At 47.3% G+C, this 17,243-nt stretch overlaps 1 protein-coding gene across 1 annotated transcript in view; it reads right to left on the bottom strand.

Moving 5' to 3' along the window:
- The window catches only part of FBXW8 (F-box and WD repeat domain containing 8), a 56,824-nt gene that overhangs the window by 3,200 nt on the left and 36,381 nt on the right, over positions 1 to 17,243 (bottom strand). Inside the window, exons 8-9 of the mRNA XM_053959333.1 lie at positions 8,078 to 8,205; positions 1,605 to 1,778 (exon numbers count right to left, since the gene is read on the bottom strand). Of these exons, the coding sequence (XP_053815308.1) occupies positions 1,605 to 1,778; positions 8,078 to 8,205 (302 nt within the window). The remainder of the gene's footprint in view (positions 1 to 1,604; positions 1,779 to 8,077; positions 8,206 to 17,243) is intronic.

Below are 17,243 nucleotides of genomic sequence, written 5' to 3'. Positions count from 1 at the left end.
AAAGCCAGGACCAGCACTTTGTGTTCAAGCAGGAGTCACTTCTCTCCTCAGCTGAGGATGGCTCATCTCCACACCCCAAATGTGTCTCCTGTCACCTCCCTCAGCTCCTGCTCCTGTGTTCCATTCCTGGCAGGGGGCCAAAGGCAGGGATAACAGCACACACCTTATCTAGGAAAGCCTTTTGATTGAAGTGATCCCTTCTGATTACTCTATAGATTAAACACTGTTTTCTACCTGTTTCATCTAATGGTTTCACTTGGAGTGCATCCCCGAGCTCAGCCCTGCCCTGCCTGCCCTCCTCCTGGAGCAGCACTAATGAACATGCCAAGGAGACAATCAATGGAATATTGTCCTTAATGCATCAGCCACATCACAACAGGCTTTATCATTCCCAGGGTCAACACACAAAGTGATACTGGCTATTAATCAATGACAACTCCAGCTTGAACTTCCCCGGCTGTAAATACCTCATCTAGCTCCTCTTTGGGGAAGATGCATTAAGAATAATAATAAAAAAAATGAAATCAGGATTTATCTGTTCATTTTATGGATATCACTCAGACTTACAAGGGGCTAAATCCTCAAGTCTTTATCCAGACAAAGCCTGGGAATTGTGCTTTGATCAGGAAATCTTCACTTATCTGTACACAGTGCCAGCTCCAGGATGCTGATCTCTGCTTGTACTTTCAGTACTGTGCTCCTTGTGCTCAGTACAAACTGATATTTCAATATTTAAATGAGTTTAAATGCTTTGATCCTCACCATTAAGGGAATGTGTGGATGAGGTGAAGAGAAGCACAGGGATTGTGATGGATACCCTGGATGGAGACAGCCAGAACCAGTCCCTCTCAAAACAGCCAGTCCAGCATGTCAAACCCAATGTTCCACAACTAAATAGGGGCAGGGAGAAGTCACTGACTGAAGTTCATGGAAAATCCAAAATTCCCAACACCAACTGGAACACTCAGCTAATGAGTAAAAAGGCCATGACAGTGATGCCTCAGGTTTTAGCTTTTATATTTTCACAGCTTCTGTGCTGCTTTAGTGTGAACTTCTGAGCTTTCATATGAGGGGATGCTGAGCTCTGTGCACAGAGCAGGGAGACAAAACAATTCCTTCTCTTGCTGGGGACCAAGGACAAATGATCCCAATCTCAGGCCCAAGAGCACAAACAGCGTGGGCTGAAGAGAGAAAAACAAGCAGGATGGGAGTGCATGGGCTAAAGCTGGAATTGGACAATGAACTGCAAGGTGCAAATGGAGCAGAGCTGATCCCAGTGAGAGCCCCCGGGAGCGCTCGTGCATTTTGGGACCATTTTGGTTCCTCTTGGGTGCAGCCCTGGCTGAGCTCTTGTGCTGCCCAAGGTGCATCCATTGAGGAGATCCTTTTAATAAATCCTTGCTTTACTCTTTAGCTCTGTCCAATCTCTGTTCTAGGTCAGCCATCCCAAGGCACCAACAGCTGAAGGGTCCCCTCACAAACACACAGGGCTCCAGGTGAGGAGACAACCTGTCCCCAACCCACACAGAATTCCCCCAAAACTCTCTCACTGCCACATCCTCCTTCCATCCCCGGCAGCCCCGGGTTCCCCCAGCCCAGGTTACCTGGCGTGCATCTCCCAGAGCTTGGTGGCCATGCGCTGGTCCCACACGCACACCAGGCCCTCCTCCCCTCCGCTGACCAGTTTCCACTCGTCCATCTGCACGGCGCACACTCCCAGCTGGTGGCCGTGCACGGAGCACACGGCCTCGCCGCGCCGCAGGTCGAACACCCTCACCCTGGGGAGACAGGGAGAAATGAAGCACGGCCCGACGAATCTTCAGCTAATTAATCCACTGGCTAATCCAACTTCAGCTAATTAATCCACAACTGGCTGCATGGCCGGCCCAGAGAGCGGTGAGCGGTGCTGCATCCAGCTGGGGACAGTCACCAGTGCTGTCCCTCAGGGCTCTGTGCTGGGACCAGCTCTGTTCAATGTTGTTACTGATGACATGGGTGAGGGGATTGAGTCTTTCATTAGCAAACTTCATAAATGAAATAAATAAATTTCATCAGTAAATGTGCAGATGACACTAAGCTGGGGGTGTGTGTCCATCTGTTGGAAGGTAGGATGGCTCTGCAGGGAACGGTTGGAGGGATGGGCAGAGTCCAATAAGATGAAGTTTAATAAATCCAAGTTCCGAGTCCTGAATTTTGGCCACAATAACCCCCTGCAACATTATAGGCTGGACAGTGCCCAGGCAGAAAGGGACCTGGGGGTACTGGTTGACAGCCAGCTGAACATGAGCCAGCAGTGTGCCCTGGTGGCCAAGAAGGCCAATGGCTCCTGGCCTGGATCAGCAATAGTGTGGCCAGCAGAACTAGGGAGGTCATTCTTCCCCTGTACTCGGCACTGGTGAGGCCACACCTCGAGTGCTGTGCCCAGCTCTGGCCCCTCATTTTGGGAAGGATGTTGAGACGCTTGAGCGCATCCAGAGGAGGCAACGAGGCTGAAGAGGGGCTTGGAACACAAGCCCTATGGGGAACAACTGAGGGAGCTGGGATTGTTAACCTGGAGAAAGGAGACTCAGATGTGACTTTATCACTCCCTACAGCTCCTGAGAGGTGGCTGTGCTCAGCTGGGGTTGGGCTCTGTCTCCAGGCAGCACTGACAGAACCAGAGGGCACAGCCTCAAGCTGCACCAAGGGAAATTTAAGTTGGATTTAGGAAAAAGTTTTTCACTGAAAGAGTGCTAAACTTCTGGAATGGCTGCCTGGGGAGGTGGTGGAGTCACCACCCCTGGATGTGTTTAACAAAGCCTGGATGTGGCACTGGGTGCCAGGGTTGAGTTGAGGTGTTGGGGCTGGGTTGGACTCGATGATCTTGAAAGTCTCTTCCAACCCGGTCATTCTGTGAGTCTGTGATTCTGTGGATATTTATTACAGCGCTGGACACATGGGGAGAACCTCCCAAAGCCATGTGCAAAAAGTCACAAACTCCTGCTCTCTATTTATCCAAAAAGGTTTTACATATTCAGATGGGTTCTATGATGCTTTTACATAAACATGAGCTCTCGCCTGTCACCACTGAGTCAGAGACGAGGGCAGTCGGATGACAGTAGAAGGCAAAGTGGCAAAAAGCCTCGTTTAGTTCATCCTCTCTTCTTTTATAACTTAGTTTGCTACAGATGGACCTGATTGGTCATTTAATCAATACATTTCACATGACTGGCTAATTAACAATTTGTAAACAATCTTATGAGGAAAACAGAAAAACAGATTATTAGAAAAATACCACCTGCAGGTTGTTTTTAATATTTGGCTATCATTATTTATCTCCAGCTCCCTAAAGCTTCCCAGACTGATTCTGGGAAAACTTACCTAGCTTCTCTCTCTCTGACCAGGCTGTCACATCCACACTCACCTCGTATTATAATTATCTGAATGTCCATTATGGCTGTGCAATTGTCCCCTTTAATTGGGTCAGTGGGCTTCTGAAGAGGAAGTAAGACCTCTTCCTCATGCTAAACTCTTCACCTGTGTCAAGCTGGCAGGGCTCCTTGGCCTGCTGGTCACATTCCAAACCTCCTCTCATTCTTACAACCCAGTGGTATTTATGGTTTCTACACTCTCACAATACTCCATATATCACCTGTCATTCCCAACCTTGTTTCAGTTATTAAATTAATTTCCTTGTTAAGTTCTCTATGATCTTTGCTAACTACATTTCTAACTCAGCCCCTTAATTCATTTAAGCTCTTAGTTGAAATATACATCTATTTTTCACTATCTCAGTTGCATTCCCAGCTCAAGGCCTTGCCTCATAAAGACAGCTCTGGACACGCAGCCGCGGGTTCTCGTGGAGGGGGCTGACAGCTGGTGTGTGAGGCAGAGAGAGTCAGCTGGAGAAGAGGGTGCTAGGAGTCCCTTAAAGGAATGCTATCAAGGTCATGGACATGGAAACTGAAAAGAAGAAAAGATAAACGAGGGGGCCTGCAGTTGGCTGAAAGCAGCAGTGGAGAGCACTCTGTGCCAGTGAGCACTGTGCTGATTTGTTGTGGCCAATGAATAAATATCAACCTTCTGAGAAGGTGTAACAGACAGCATGCTGTTAAACTAAACAGAGAGAAGCCTTCTGAAATGCTCTTCTGTGGATTGTAATGTCTCAACAGTGACAGGTTCTGACAGCACAAGGATTTGGGGTTATGGAAACACATCTGGGACAGCAGCAGTGCCACTGCTGCTGCACAGCTGGAAAACCAGTGAGGCACACCCTCCTCACCACTGACTTTTCACCCTGACTTCTGCTATCAAAGATCTTCTTCAGGCAAATTTCTCCCACCACACAGGACCTTTCTGAGTCTTTGCAGGTTCTAGGACCTAAAGAAGGCTCTGGGGCCCAGCTCAGGAGGGACCTGGAGCTGCTGGAGTGAGTCCAGAGGAGGCACCCAGAGATGCTCCAAGGGCTGGAGTCCCTCTGCTCTGGAGCCAGGCTGGGAGAGCTGGGGGTGCTCACCTGGAGAGGAGAAGGCTCCAGGAAGAGCTCAGAGCTCCTTGCAGGGCCTAAAGGGGCTCCAGGAGAGCTGGAGAGGGACTGGGGACAAGAGATGGAGGGACAGGACACAGGGAATGGCTTCCCAGTGCCAGAGGGCAGGGCTGGATGGGAGATTGGGAAGGAATTGTTCCCTGGCAGGGTGGGCAGGCCCTGGCACAGGGTGCCCAGAGCAGCTGTGGCTGCCCCTGGATCCCTGGCAGTGCCCAAGGCCAGGCTGGGTGGGGCTGGGAGCAACCTGGGACAGCGGAAGGTGTCCCTGACATGGCAGGGGTGGCACTGGATGGGCTTTAAGGTCCCTCCCAAACCAAACCCATGTGTGATTCTATGAGTTATGATATAAAATAAAAGTGAAATTTGGAGAAAGCTCCTCTCTCTGTGTCTGAGGCATGACACTCCCATTTTGGACACACTGCTAACCCATCCCACCCTGGTACACACCCCCATCCACTATGGACCAGGGGTGATATTATTACCAGGATCAAGGAAAGGATTATTATTGCAAACATTTCAGAGGAGATTTTATGTGTGGCAATTCAAAAGACAAGACAGACAAGACAGGCAATTCAAAAGACAAGACAGACAATTCAAAAGACAAGACAGGGAATTACAGGTCCATACTCTTGACTTAATCACCAATATTCAAAGCAAGCACCCAGCAACCAGGATCTGCTTTGCTTCAAAAATGCAACTGACTGTGGCCAGTTTTTAGGTACATCTGATTTTTGGACATTATTGACCACCCAGACAAAGCATTTTGAAGATAAATAAATTGAAGACTCAGCCAGAAGCAGAACTAAAGACAAAGACCTTAGGATTCCACGCACTGCCACAAGGGCACAATACCAGTCAGAGCTAATGGTGTTAAGTTTTAAACCCAGCTCATATCACATAGGAGTGTGGGGTTTGATCCTTATTTATCAGGATTAAGAGATAAAGCAAAGTACATAAATAAACAAAAAAATGCAGCAACTGAGAACAGAAGGAAAGGGGAAATACTGATCTCAGGCTTGAGAAGAAGCCAGAGCAAGTTCCTCCCAGCTGATGGCTATCAGGAACAAACCCATCAGGTAGACATTAATTCCAGAAAAAGCCAAAATACACTTGTTCCAACACATTAACTGTACTTCATTCCATACCCCTGCTATGATCCTAATGGTGCTGCAAGTCCTTCCTCTCCTTTTCTCCAGCGGAGATTGCATCATATGATTTTACAAATAACACATTTCAGGGACTCAGAGACAAGGCAGCAGAGCAGGCCAGAGCTCCAGCAGAGCAGCATCCATCTGACAAGGAGGAGAACACACTGGAGAACGCTCCGTGTGCAACAGCCCGTCCCACAGTGTGGGGGGGCAAGGATTTCTCACTCCCCAGCTCCAGCAGAGAGGAGCTCTGGCTCCAGCCTGGGAGAGGATGGGGTGTTTGGAAGGGCTCGCTCCTGGAGCTCTCCCCATTCTCCTGTGTGTGCTCTCCCAGCAACCAAAGCTGCTCCTGTTTGGAAAGCACAGCTGGAAGCTGAGATCCGAGCGAGCCCTGCTTATCCCACGAGGAAGCACCCAGCTTTCAGGCAGGTGTCCATGCACACCCCTGGGAGAACCAGAGGCACACTTGGCTGCTCAGATGTGCCTTAAGGAAGAAAAGGAACAATGTTTTGCCAATCCCACGTGATGCTGTAACACAGAGCTGGCCCAGCACGTCCTGCCTGGACAGCTGGGCTCAGTGGGAGCACTTCGGACTCGTCCCAGCTCCAGGGAGGTGTTCTGGAGGCCAGGCTTGGCCCCTCCTGTCAGACTGCCTTGGGAGTGAGCTGCCTGGCCTTCAGGAGAGCATGGAACACGTTTGGATCCACACCTTTCTGGGTTTGCCATATGTTTGCTTTCCCAACGCTCCTCTCCACCCCAGCTCCCACCAAGGAAAAGCAGGATCAGCACACGCTCCCTGCTAGGAGAGGAGGCCTCTTGCCAGAGCAAAGCACAGCTCAGGAATCAAATCAATCAGCAGTGCTTCAGCAGGAATTTCAGATGGAAAGACAGATTTTACAGGTCCTACCAAAACCATTTAGTGAGTATTACTTTTCAAAATCATGGTTTTGAGTAAAAGAAGGGCAGATTCAGGTGAAATTGGGAAATGGCTGTATTTAATTCAAGCAGTAACTGCTCCCTCTGGCCAGCAGCAGCCTGAGCTCCCATAGCAAGGTCCCTGTGTCATAAACACACTCCATAATGTGGCCATGGAGATTCCAGTCTCGCTCCATCTGTGGATGCCCAGCACCTTCCTGCAGCATCACAGGAGGATGTGACCTCTGAGATGCTCTGCTCCTGCCTCCTGGATGCCAAACTTACCTTCCCAGCTATTCATCCCCAACTCCTTGCTGTTCTAGTGACATCCAACCCCCCGAACTCAGCCAGTGCTAAAGCTGAAAACCCCTAAAGCTTTCTGGAGGGGAAGGGCACAGACACCCACTCTGCTATAAAGGGGAGGGATATCAACTCCAGCTCCTCTCCTGTCATCATGAAGGAGATCAAAACTGGAGGTAACTTTACTGGGGTGCTTTGGAAAATCAATTATCTGCTTTTAGAGGGAAGAAACCTCCCAGGGATTCAATTCCACTTGTCAAACTTCAGCTATTTCCTTTATCCTCCTTGCTGAGAAAGTGTGAGGCTTGCTCACACTCCCTATTCTCTGGGAAGGAAAAAAAAAAGCTGTTTGACAAAATAATCATTTTTGCAAGCTGCTGCACTGGCGGGACAGAGGTCTGGGATTTGGCAGAGGGAAGTGCCCGCCTTCCAATCTGATCCCAGCACCAGAGCAGAGCACCACCTGCAGCCTGGTGCCCAGTGTGGAAAGGAGGAGGGAAGGAAGCAGGAGCCATTAGAGACTGGCTCCTGGCCATCCCACATCTCCTTTGGTGCACTGGATCAGACCCCACAAACGACTCGCCAAAAAAAGGAAATCTAAAAATTGGACTCAAAGGGTCTTTTTAAGCACTTTAATCCTTTTGCACTGCCTGTTCCCAGCGCGGCCATTCCTGGCAGCAGACACTGAGCTGGGAAAATCCTACTCCCCAAGCCAAGGAGTTAAAGAGAAAGCTGCTAATCAGCTAAATAGAAGCTGGAATCTGTTCATATGAAAGTCTCTTTTTTTCTCTGTCACCTGAGGGACATCACAGTGTTCCGAAATACACTTTTGACATCATTTGGCAGCCGGGCCCATCTCATCCTCCATGATTCATCCCTTAGGTTATTTTTTTAATATCAGAAAGTGAGCTTTTAAATGCCAAACTCATTTTGCGGGTGGCGGTGGGGAAGTGGAAGAGGTTCCAAGTGGTCTCGCTGGGCTGTGCACCAACTGCCTCCACCAAATGGCTCAGAAAGCTCCTCTTCCCATGGAGCTTCCCAGACAAAGCACACTGACAGCCACATCCAACTATTACCTAATAGTTTGTTCCTCAACTTCATGGAAACACAAGAGGAGAAAGCAATTCCAGCAGGGCCAGATGTAGGACAGGGAGCTGGAGATGGGAGACTGGAGATGGGGATCACCTACCTTCTGTCCTTGTTGCCTGCCACCAGCATGTTGGGGGGGCTGCTGTGCAGGTTGACACATGAGAAGTCACCTATGGAGTTGCCCACTTTGGTCACACACTGGTTTGTTTCCAGGTTGTAAAGGAGGATCTGGCAGAGAGGGAATAAAACACCACATAAATTCAGCAGGAGCACTACAACAACGTTTTGCTGCCCCCCAAAAAGCAGAGCTGTGACCACCAGAGGTGTTCTGCAGGACTTGCTTCTTGATGTGTAAAACAGAACCAAGAGACAGATGCACCCCTGTGAAGAAAGGCAGTGACACCCTCAGAAATAAGGAATTCAGGTTTTCCAGTGGGATCCAGCAACAAGCAAGGATGCACCCCCAGAATGGCCAGGCACAGCTCTCAGGCAAACCACACAGGTGAAATCTTTGGGGTTTCAGGAAAAGCAAAGGGTTTCCTCATCAATTTTAGTGTTTGAGAGAGCAGTAAAAGCAAACAGCACCAGCCCCGAGGAGGTTTGGACAGCTGGACAGTGAGAGGCAGGTCCAGCCAAGTGCAGCAGGAACTGCAGGGCAGAGCTGAGCACAGCCCTGCTGAGAGCCCGGGTGCCCTCACACACACACACACACACACACAAATGTCACATCTGAAGTGGCAGCTCAGATGGGAAAGGCAGAAAAACAACTCTGATTTTAGGCAGCATCTGAAATGATTCAACCAGAGCCTGGATGAGAAGCACGAGTTGTTCCCTGTCCGTTCCCACTCCTCTCCTCAATCAGTTTAATCACGTTTGCTGTCCTTCTTGTGGGCCAGATCAGATCTGTCTGCTTGGGCCTTTCAATTTAGGAGAACAAGTATTTTTAGAAACAGAAAAATGCACTGGTCAAAGCCCAGTGGAGCTCAGTGCTGCACCTGGCCTTATATAACTTCATAAACATGATTAAATTTCATGGTGATGCTTGTTTAAATGAAAAGAAACCTTGTGACATGAGAAGAGTTAATGGCATTTAAAACATCAGAAAAACCCCACAACTTCCATGGCAACATCAGCATGGCCATGTCAATGTCACATCAATACTCTTTACTTCTAATTTGCTGATTATAGCCACGTGCAGCTCAATAAGTATTGCACTATCTGGATGTATTATTTCAACATTTGCCAGAACAGCAGCACTGATGCTGCCTGGCCTTTTATTTCCTATCTGTGCCATTTCAGAGATCTGAAAGGTGAATTAAGAGAGCAGGAGAGGATCATTTTGTGATGGAGGCCTTTGGGCAACCAAAGTAAAGCTTTAAACATCTCGAGGACCAGGGCAAAGAGAGACAGAATTTGCAGGTTTCCTCCACCTGCCATTCTCCCAGGCAAATTCAGACCTATTTCAGCTCCCTATTAGGATCAACACATCCAACTTCCTTAGGTGTTCCTAAGATTTATAATCTCCCAATTAATTCTTTGTGGAGCTGTCTCAAACAACATGACATTTTTCATCCTTAAGACCCCAAAAAACAAAGCAAAGATGACCTTTGTTGGAAAACCTAGGACATAAAAGTTAAATTTAAATAAAAATGAATTTAAACTTCCACTCCAAGGAAAAAGCTGCTACAAATTCATGGAAATGTTAGTGTTTGAGGTAAAAACCAGTTTACAGCCTGTTCTCACTTCAGCCCAGCTCCCAACAGCTCAGTAACCAAACCCACAGATAATGATGTTCTGGCAAAGGCACCTCGAAGGGTTCTCAGTGCAAAGGAAATTAATATCTGTGCCTGGCAACCCAAACTTCTCCTTGGAAAGTTTGGAACAAAAGACAAAGGCAATAAACTGCTGAATTCAGCTTAAGAAAGAACGGACAGGGTCAGGAGCAATGCATTCCAGCTCCCAGTTGGGCCCTTCCCAGCTGGATGTTAAAACTCCAGAGGGGAGAGGGCCAAAAGCTGCTTTCTTAAAAGTCCCCTGGGGCTGATTCTTGCAGTGAACATCCATAAACTATTAATTTATCTAAATGACCAGAGCTCCCATCTCTGCTATAAACATAGGATACATACTTGAACATCCAGCCATGGCCATGAAAGGCTGGAATGAAAAATTGCTTCCATGGAGCACTGGAAGATTCCCATGCAACATTTTCCATTTTACATTTGCTCTGCCTGCAGCCCTGTGGCAAAGCTCACAGGTAACAGCAGCTGGAAAAAAGACTTTATTTCTCCTCACATAACTTGTAGGTGGCCAGCAATTTAAAGTGGTTGCATCTAAGAATCTGTAAAAAAAATATAAGGGTTCACACCCACAAAAATGGAAGAAAAGCTTATATCATCTTCTCCTACCCCTTCAATTCCTTCTCATGCCCATCTCTATTCTTTTAAAGACTGGTTATTTTAACCAGCAATAACAAGATTGATGGTTAAAATAAAATTTCTCTTTAATTTTATCATGCATAAATGTCTTTCTAACCAATTAGTCCCATCATTGGAAGAGTCTCTGTGATTTTCAGTATCCAGGTTTTGCCTATCTTGAAATTCAACCTGTCTGGAGCAGATCCATGACCTGCAAATGAATTTCAAACCCTTATCCTGGCCAATTGATAAGTAAAGAAGCTAAAAGCACTCAGAATGCTTAAGTCTGAATAATAATTTCCTGGAGACAGGGATTTAAAAGCACATTGATGACAATTCTGAAGTTGCTGGAACACCTCTGATGAGCTCTCCTGTAATATCCCAAGGCAAGAAGGATTTTCCTTACAAAGGCCAAGGAGAGAGAATGGAAATACCTGGTCAACAGGGACTTGAAATAAGGGCCTGTGTGTTAAAGGGCAGATAAAGCATAAGATCTCTGGGAGGTTTATAATCCTATAATGCACACTGCAAAGGGATTACCCTTTTAAAGGTATTTATAATCCTATAATGGACACCCAAGCCCAGTGACCTAATAGGTACTGAACTGAGGGAAGTGAACCAGGAGCATTTGGGTGTGAAATGAAGAACCCTGGGATAACACACTAACGAGCAGCCCTGGCCCCTCTGGGACCTCAGGCAGGAAAAGCATTAAAGACCCCGTGCAGGCAGCACCGGGATCCAACGCCCCAAATAAAAAGTGTCACCTATTAACATTGGCCAAATGAAAAGTCCAAGTTGTTGGCCAAGAGCCAGGCAATCTCCCTGAATGCTTAATAATTCAACAAGCCAGGAATAGCCAGAGCACCTCCAGCATTCTGTTTAGTTAAAGACCACAGAGATTAGCAAACACATTATCCATCTCCGAGGCGATCCTTTCCCTGTTACAAGTCCCTTAACGACCTTTACCATCCCTCCCTCTCTCTCTCTCTCTTTTAATAAGGCTGAGCAAATGGGACTTCATTTCAGCCCACTGCCACAGACTGGGGGGATTAATTATTCATGCCCATAGTCTCCCCTTTGTTAAGGCAGTGCATTAGACTAATTCCCCTCTTTACTGGGTGACTTGGGCAGGCTCAGCCTGTGGCTGCTCCTCCGGGAGGGACACGCCGGGAACTCGGCAAAAGCACGAGCCCAGGCACAGGAAAAAAGGCAAAGTTACTGTTCTGCACAGAATTGCAGAGTGGTGGGGACAGGGAACTCTCTTTAAATGCTGTCCAAGAACTCGTGAAAGATGCCTGAAATGAATTCCCAAAGAATTAAAGGCTCTGGAGCCAGAAGAGCTGAGCTGTGAGCTTTGTTACTTCTCGCTGCTAAGTGAGGTCAAGCGTGGTCGATGCACTCTGCTGGAGACACTTCCAAGAAAAACCAAGGAACTGAAGGAAACGCTGCTGATGGAACTCTTCCATGCGTGGCCAAAACCCCAGCAGGTGTTTTGGGATGCTGTGTTGTTGGAGATGTCTCTTTTGGACAGAACATTAAAACAACAAATCCCTGAGCACTTGTTATCAAAGAGCCTGTGGTACTTTCAACAAGAGCTGGGGTGTCCATCCCACTGTCCTGGATGGCAGCCAGCACACGCCTGCTCTGGGAAGAGCTGCTTTCCCTTTCCCTCCCCCTCTCCCTTTCCCTTTCCCTTTCCCTTTCCCTTTCCCTTTCCCTTTCCCTTTCCCTTTCCCTTTCCCTTTCCCTTTCCCTTCCCAGCCCATTCCTGCCTCCTGTCCACAAGAACAGCGTGGGGCAGTTGGAGATCGAGCTGTGTCTCAGAACTGGCTGAATCCCTCTGTGTGTTGATTCTTATTATTCTTATTCTCTGAATTTGGGTCTTATTTAGATGCAGTATTGGAGGGAGGACCATAAATATCAGCAAAAAGCACATTGTAAAACCACATTCAAACCCTATATCCTTCTCCTCACTGAGCAGCACACAGGATCCATTACAGAAGCACTTTTTCAGAAAGAACCATCCAGGATTGAGGTTTCTGTCATTTCAAGTGAAATAGAACCACCCTGAGTTGCTCAGAGTGGCAGAGGATCAAGCAGCAAGCCTGAGAACAGAATTTACATTTATTTTCAGATTATGTTTCTCCCCTTTGCTTCTGTCCAGCCCTCTGCCAATTGGAAAAAACATTGCCTGAATACACACAAATATTGCCAATGAAAAGGGGTTGTGAAATTCCAAGTCCACCATAAATAAAAAGGGATCTGGTTTCTGCTCAGGTCAAACCCATCCAATCCAGAGGGTACCTACAAAATATGCATTTGTGGGGGAACTCATCAAATTAAACACAACATATGGTACACACTGCTGCAAGTTGGGATTTTATTTCTAAAGTGATGTGGAAAACAAGAATATTTTTAAAGTTTACAAGCCCCAGGGGCACAGTTTCCCAGTGCAAATGTATTGGATTGCCTACTGTAAATATGGCACATAACACTGCAACAACAACAAAAACAATCTGACTGTTAACAAATGCAAGGTCAGCATGCTGATACTTGTGCACACAGATAAGTGTTCTGGCTCCATAAATTTCAAGATGAGCTAAGATTTAAAAGGAGTAGCTGAAGGAGACAGACAGACAATCAGAGAGGAAGAAAAAGAGTAAATCAAACACAAAGCAGCCAGTTAAAAAAATAAATAAATAAAAAAGCAGTTAATATCCATGAATAATGGATGTTTGATTTAAAAGCAGTTTACTCCAATATGATGTAATTTTTGACAATCAGCCAGAGAGACTATTTTTCAAGTTCTTGCCAGATATAAGTCATTGTGGGGAGCTGGAAACTCGAGTGCTTCTCTGAGCATGTGGAAAATTGACTTTCATGCCATCCTAAAGGTGACTTTTCCTGGCAGACGCATGCGCCGGGCGATGCCTGAAAACCCAAAAGCAGCACAGCTCCCAGCAAATCCAGCTTGAAAAGCAGCTCCCTGCTCCTCCCCATGCAACACCTGCTGCACAAGTCACACACTGAGCTAAAGACAAGAGGAGTTTGCTTTTCCCTTTGAAGTTTTTCTGTGCCTGGAGTTGCAGAGTGAGGCTTCAGGCTGGTGGCAAGAAGGGGAGCCAAGCGCTGCGCTGGCGCTGCCAACGCACCTGCAGCCCTGGGCACTGCCAGCCCCCGGGGCTCTGCCAGCCTGGGATGGGCTGGGATGTGGGCAGATGTCTGCTAGGACTGGAATGGGGTCACCAGGCTCGTTTGACTCGTGGCTGGAGCCTGGGCTAAGAGCTCCAGGGCCCGTGGGGAGGATGCTGTGTTTACCCACCGAGCCACCCACACACTCAAAAAACCCCTCTGGCCCAGGGACAGGTGTTCCCTAACCTGAGGGAAACCTTCTCCCATGGAGAAGGGAGGCAAGGTGAACCTTAAAAGCTGAATTAAATCCCTTGGTTTCATCACCTGGAATATTCATGGCACATCCTAGCAGCTGTATTTTCCAAACCTGTCAGCCCATTCCAAACTCAGCCATCATGCCAATTTTGAGGCACTCACACGACAGCACAAACAGGGGGGAAAAAGCAGAATGTCCTTAATGTCAGCTAATAGAAAGGGATGGATTTATTTATTATTTATTTAATCTTTTATTTATTTCAACTTGCAAAATTATTCCTGGTCACTTAGAGCGTTTGATCAAAAAATCATGCAAAATTTAGGCAAGGAAAAGTTCTGGACTCTGTGCTGGTCTCTTTTGCTGGTAATAGTTCAGTTCCTCAGAGAGCTCTGCCTCTCTGATGTGCTACTAAAGAACTTATAAACAAAAAGGTATTTAAAACACCTTTCAACACCTCCAAAGATCTGCTAACACCCTGCAGCTCCTCAAAGAGAGACATTTGGGCAAGTTCCATCTGTTCAGACACCTGCAATCCCTGCCCTTCTACTGGTATGAAAACAAGGGTTCATAAAGATGAATTTGTTGAAAACTGGGCTCTTTACAAGGGTCATGGACACCAACAGAAGTGAAAAACCCCACATTTTTTAAACAAGAAAAACTAAGATTAAAAAAATGGAAGTCTTTGGAGCTCCATGAGAACTGGAGACATTTGACACCAGAAAAGACAATGCAGCTTCTCAGACAGATTTTTAGTTAAAGTAAGGTGTAAATAAGGTGTAAAAGCTCACATAAAGCAGCCATGAATTAAATATATCATCCAAAAATGACTGTAAAGTATGAAACTCAATGTCAAGGAGTATTTACTGTTGTCCAGAGCAGCTGTGGTTGCCCCTGGATCCCTGGAAGTGCCCAAGGCCAGGCTGGGTGTGGCTTGGAGCAGCCTGGGACAGTGGGAGGTGTCCCTGCCCATGGCAGGGGGTGGCACTGGATGGGCTTTAAGATCCCTTCCAACCCAAACCACTCAGGGATTCTGTGATTTAAAATTTGTTTTCACTCACTATCACTGGTTAATTCCACTGGACACACTCACATTTCTGAGCAGCTGAAGAATTGCATGGAAACATGAAATCCAGGAGCAAACCCAGGCAGTGTTTCAATGGCTGCTGAGAGGAGCCAGGTGAGGTTGAACACCTTTCCTCAAGCACAAGCCAATCAGCAGCTCCAAAGAGCTGCAAAAGCAACAGCATGAACAAGCAGCACCTGAGAGAGCTGATCTCAGCACATCCAGCCTTCTGCCTTGGAGCTGGAAGCTGTAAAATCATCCCTTCCCTCCCCTCTTCCCCATCCACCAGCCCCGGAATCAGGCTCACGTTTTGTGCACAAAGCAACCAAACCCACACCTGAACTGTGCCTGACAATATCTGTAATAAAAATCCTCATGCATGCTGTATGAAGCTTCTTTGGTAGAAAAACCCCCAAATCCTCCTTTGTTCATTGTCTCATATCCACAAAAAATACTGAACAGAATTTGAAATACAGGAGAAAGTTGTGGTTTAGGATTTTTCCCCTCACCTCAGGAGAACAAACACCTCTAAATTCCATAGAAATAATCCACAAAGCTCACCTGAGCTATAGTAGGAGACCAGACTTACCTGACAGCAGATTCGGGGAAGGCTATAAAGGCACCAGCTATGAGAAAAGCTCCAGATTGCATCTGAAACCAGATGAACTCAAGCCTAACATTCATCCTGCTGCCTCCTTATGAGGTTTAGAGCCTGACATGAAGAGGACCAAAGCCAGTCTGTGGATTTAATCTCCCCCATGGTGTTTAAACCCAAAATTCCCACAGGTGAATGCCCAGCCTTGGTGGTGCTGCAGCAGCTCTGTGACCATGGGGCTCCCAGCTGCCTGCCACAGGGGATGTGTCACTGGCCTGACAGCATCCATCCCTCAAGGAATGTCCCCTGGATGCCCTGGGAATAAGGATTTCCCCCATGGGTCATTACCTGGGCTATGTAATTAGCCCTAGACAAGGCTAGATGGGAACACAGATCTCAGAATTTGGACTTGAAGAGATTTCATGTTGAGTTAACAGAGCTGAAACAACAAAATCTTTCAGAGCTTAACTTCAAAAAAGAGTTCCAGGAGCACTAAAGCAGAAGAACTTTCAAGAAACAGCATCACATTTAGGTTGTCTGGTGCTACTAAAGTGCAAGCTGAACTTCTCAGGGATGAAGCATTTCTGTTCTCCCCTCCCTCCTGCACGGGTGTCTCTCATCTGACAGGAGCCAAGTCTAGGCCACAGATTTGATGTTTTCCTCCTCTCCAACATAAAAGTTCTCACAAAATTTATGCCTCAGATCTCAGCTCTGCTGTCAAACATGGCTAAAATTAGAAAATGATTAAAAAAAAAAATAGAGAGAGGGAAGAAAAAGATGGTTTCCCTTAAGTGTTTTCATCAGGAAGCAGGTTACTAGGCAGGGATTGCCAGAAGGAAAATAATAACCTGGAGGAAAACAAAGAAAACCCCAAAGTGGGGAGGAACACAGGCAGCAGCCAACGGGGCTGGAACCCTCCAGGATTCCATTTCCAGGCCGGGGAGCTCTCCCAAAGCCACACTGTCACCGTGTGCCCAGCGTAATCAGCCGCTGCACAGTCCCTTCACGTCTGCGCGAGGCCGCTCATTATCATAATAGACATCAGTAATTAATTTCCGGCGTGATGTCAGCTGCAGCAGCAGTGCCAAGGCAGTGTCCTTGTCACACCCCCAGCCGTCTGGGCCCATCTCCCTGATTAGGATGCACCAGGCTTAATACAATCTGCCAGCAAGAGCCAGGCAGCTCAGGACTAAATTAGGAAAGATGTCCGGCTTTGCTGAGTGGCATTCGGGGCCTAGGAGGGTTTCTCTGTTCTTTATGAGGCACAAAAGTGATCACTGGGGTAATGCCCCCAAATGAGGCAATTTTACCTCCTGACCTCCCACCTCTGGAGGGAAAAGAGCTGGATTAGGACAGCAAAGGAATGAATAAAGTCAGCACTGCTCACAGCATCTCAGCCCTCGAGGTATTTATGGTGAACACGGGGTTTAAGGGGAATGAGATGCAGCTGGACATGTTTATCCCTTACAGAGGAAATCCTAAATAAAGCTTTCCCATTCCAGTCACTTGCCAAGGGAAATCCTGCATTTTTACACTCCAGACCACAGTGGTCTGCAGTGGGTGCTCCACTCCTGCTCCCTCCTCCAGCTGCCTGAAGCCCCCTCCTTCCCTCACTGCTGACAGCCTCAGTGTAACACAAAAATGGAACGAAACCAGGGCATGGAAAAGGGAGGCAAGGGGCAGGAAAGAGACAGGAACTCTTCCCAAGGCATCTGGAAACACCACAATCTCTTCACAGTTTGGCCAAATACTCAAGATCACAGCAGAAAAAGCACCCTCCTCCTAAGGGTGCTCATTTGCCTGACA

The sequence above is a fragment of the Vidua chalybeata genome, chromosome 18 (assembly GCF_026979565.1).
Source record: "Vidua chalybeata isolate OUT-0048 chromosome 18, bVidCha1 merged haplotype, whole genome shotgun sequence".
NCBI classification, from domain to species: Eukaryota; Metazoa; Chordata; class Aves; order Passeriformes; family Viduidae; genus Vidua; species Vidua chalybeata.
This window is presented reverse-complemented; position numbering and strand designations above follow the sequence as displayed.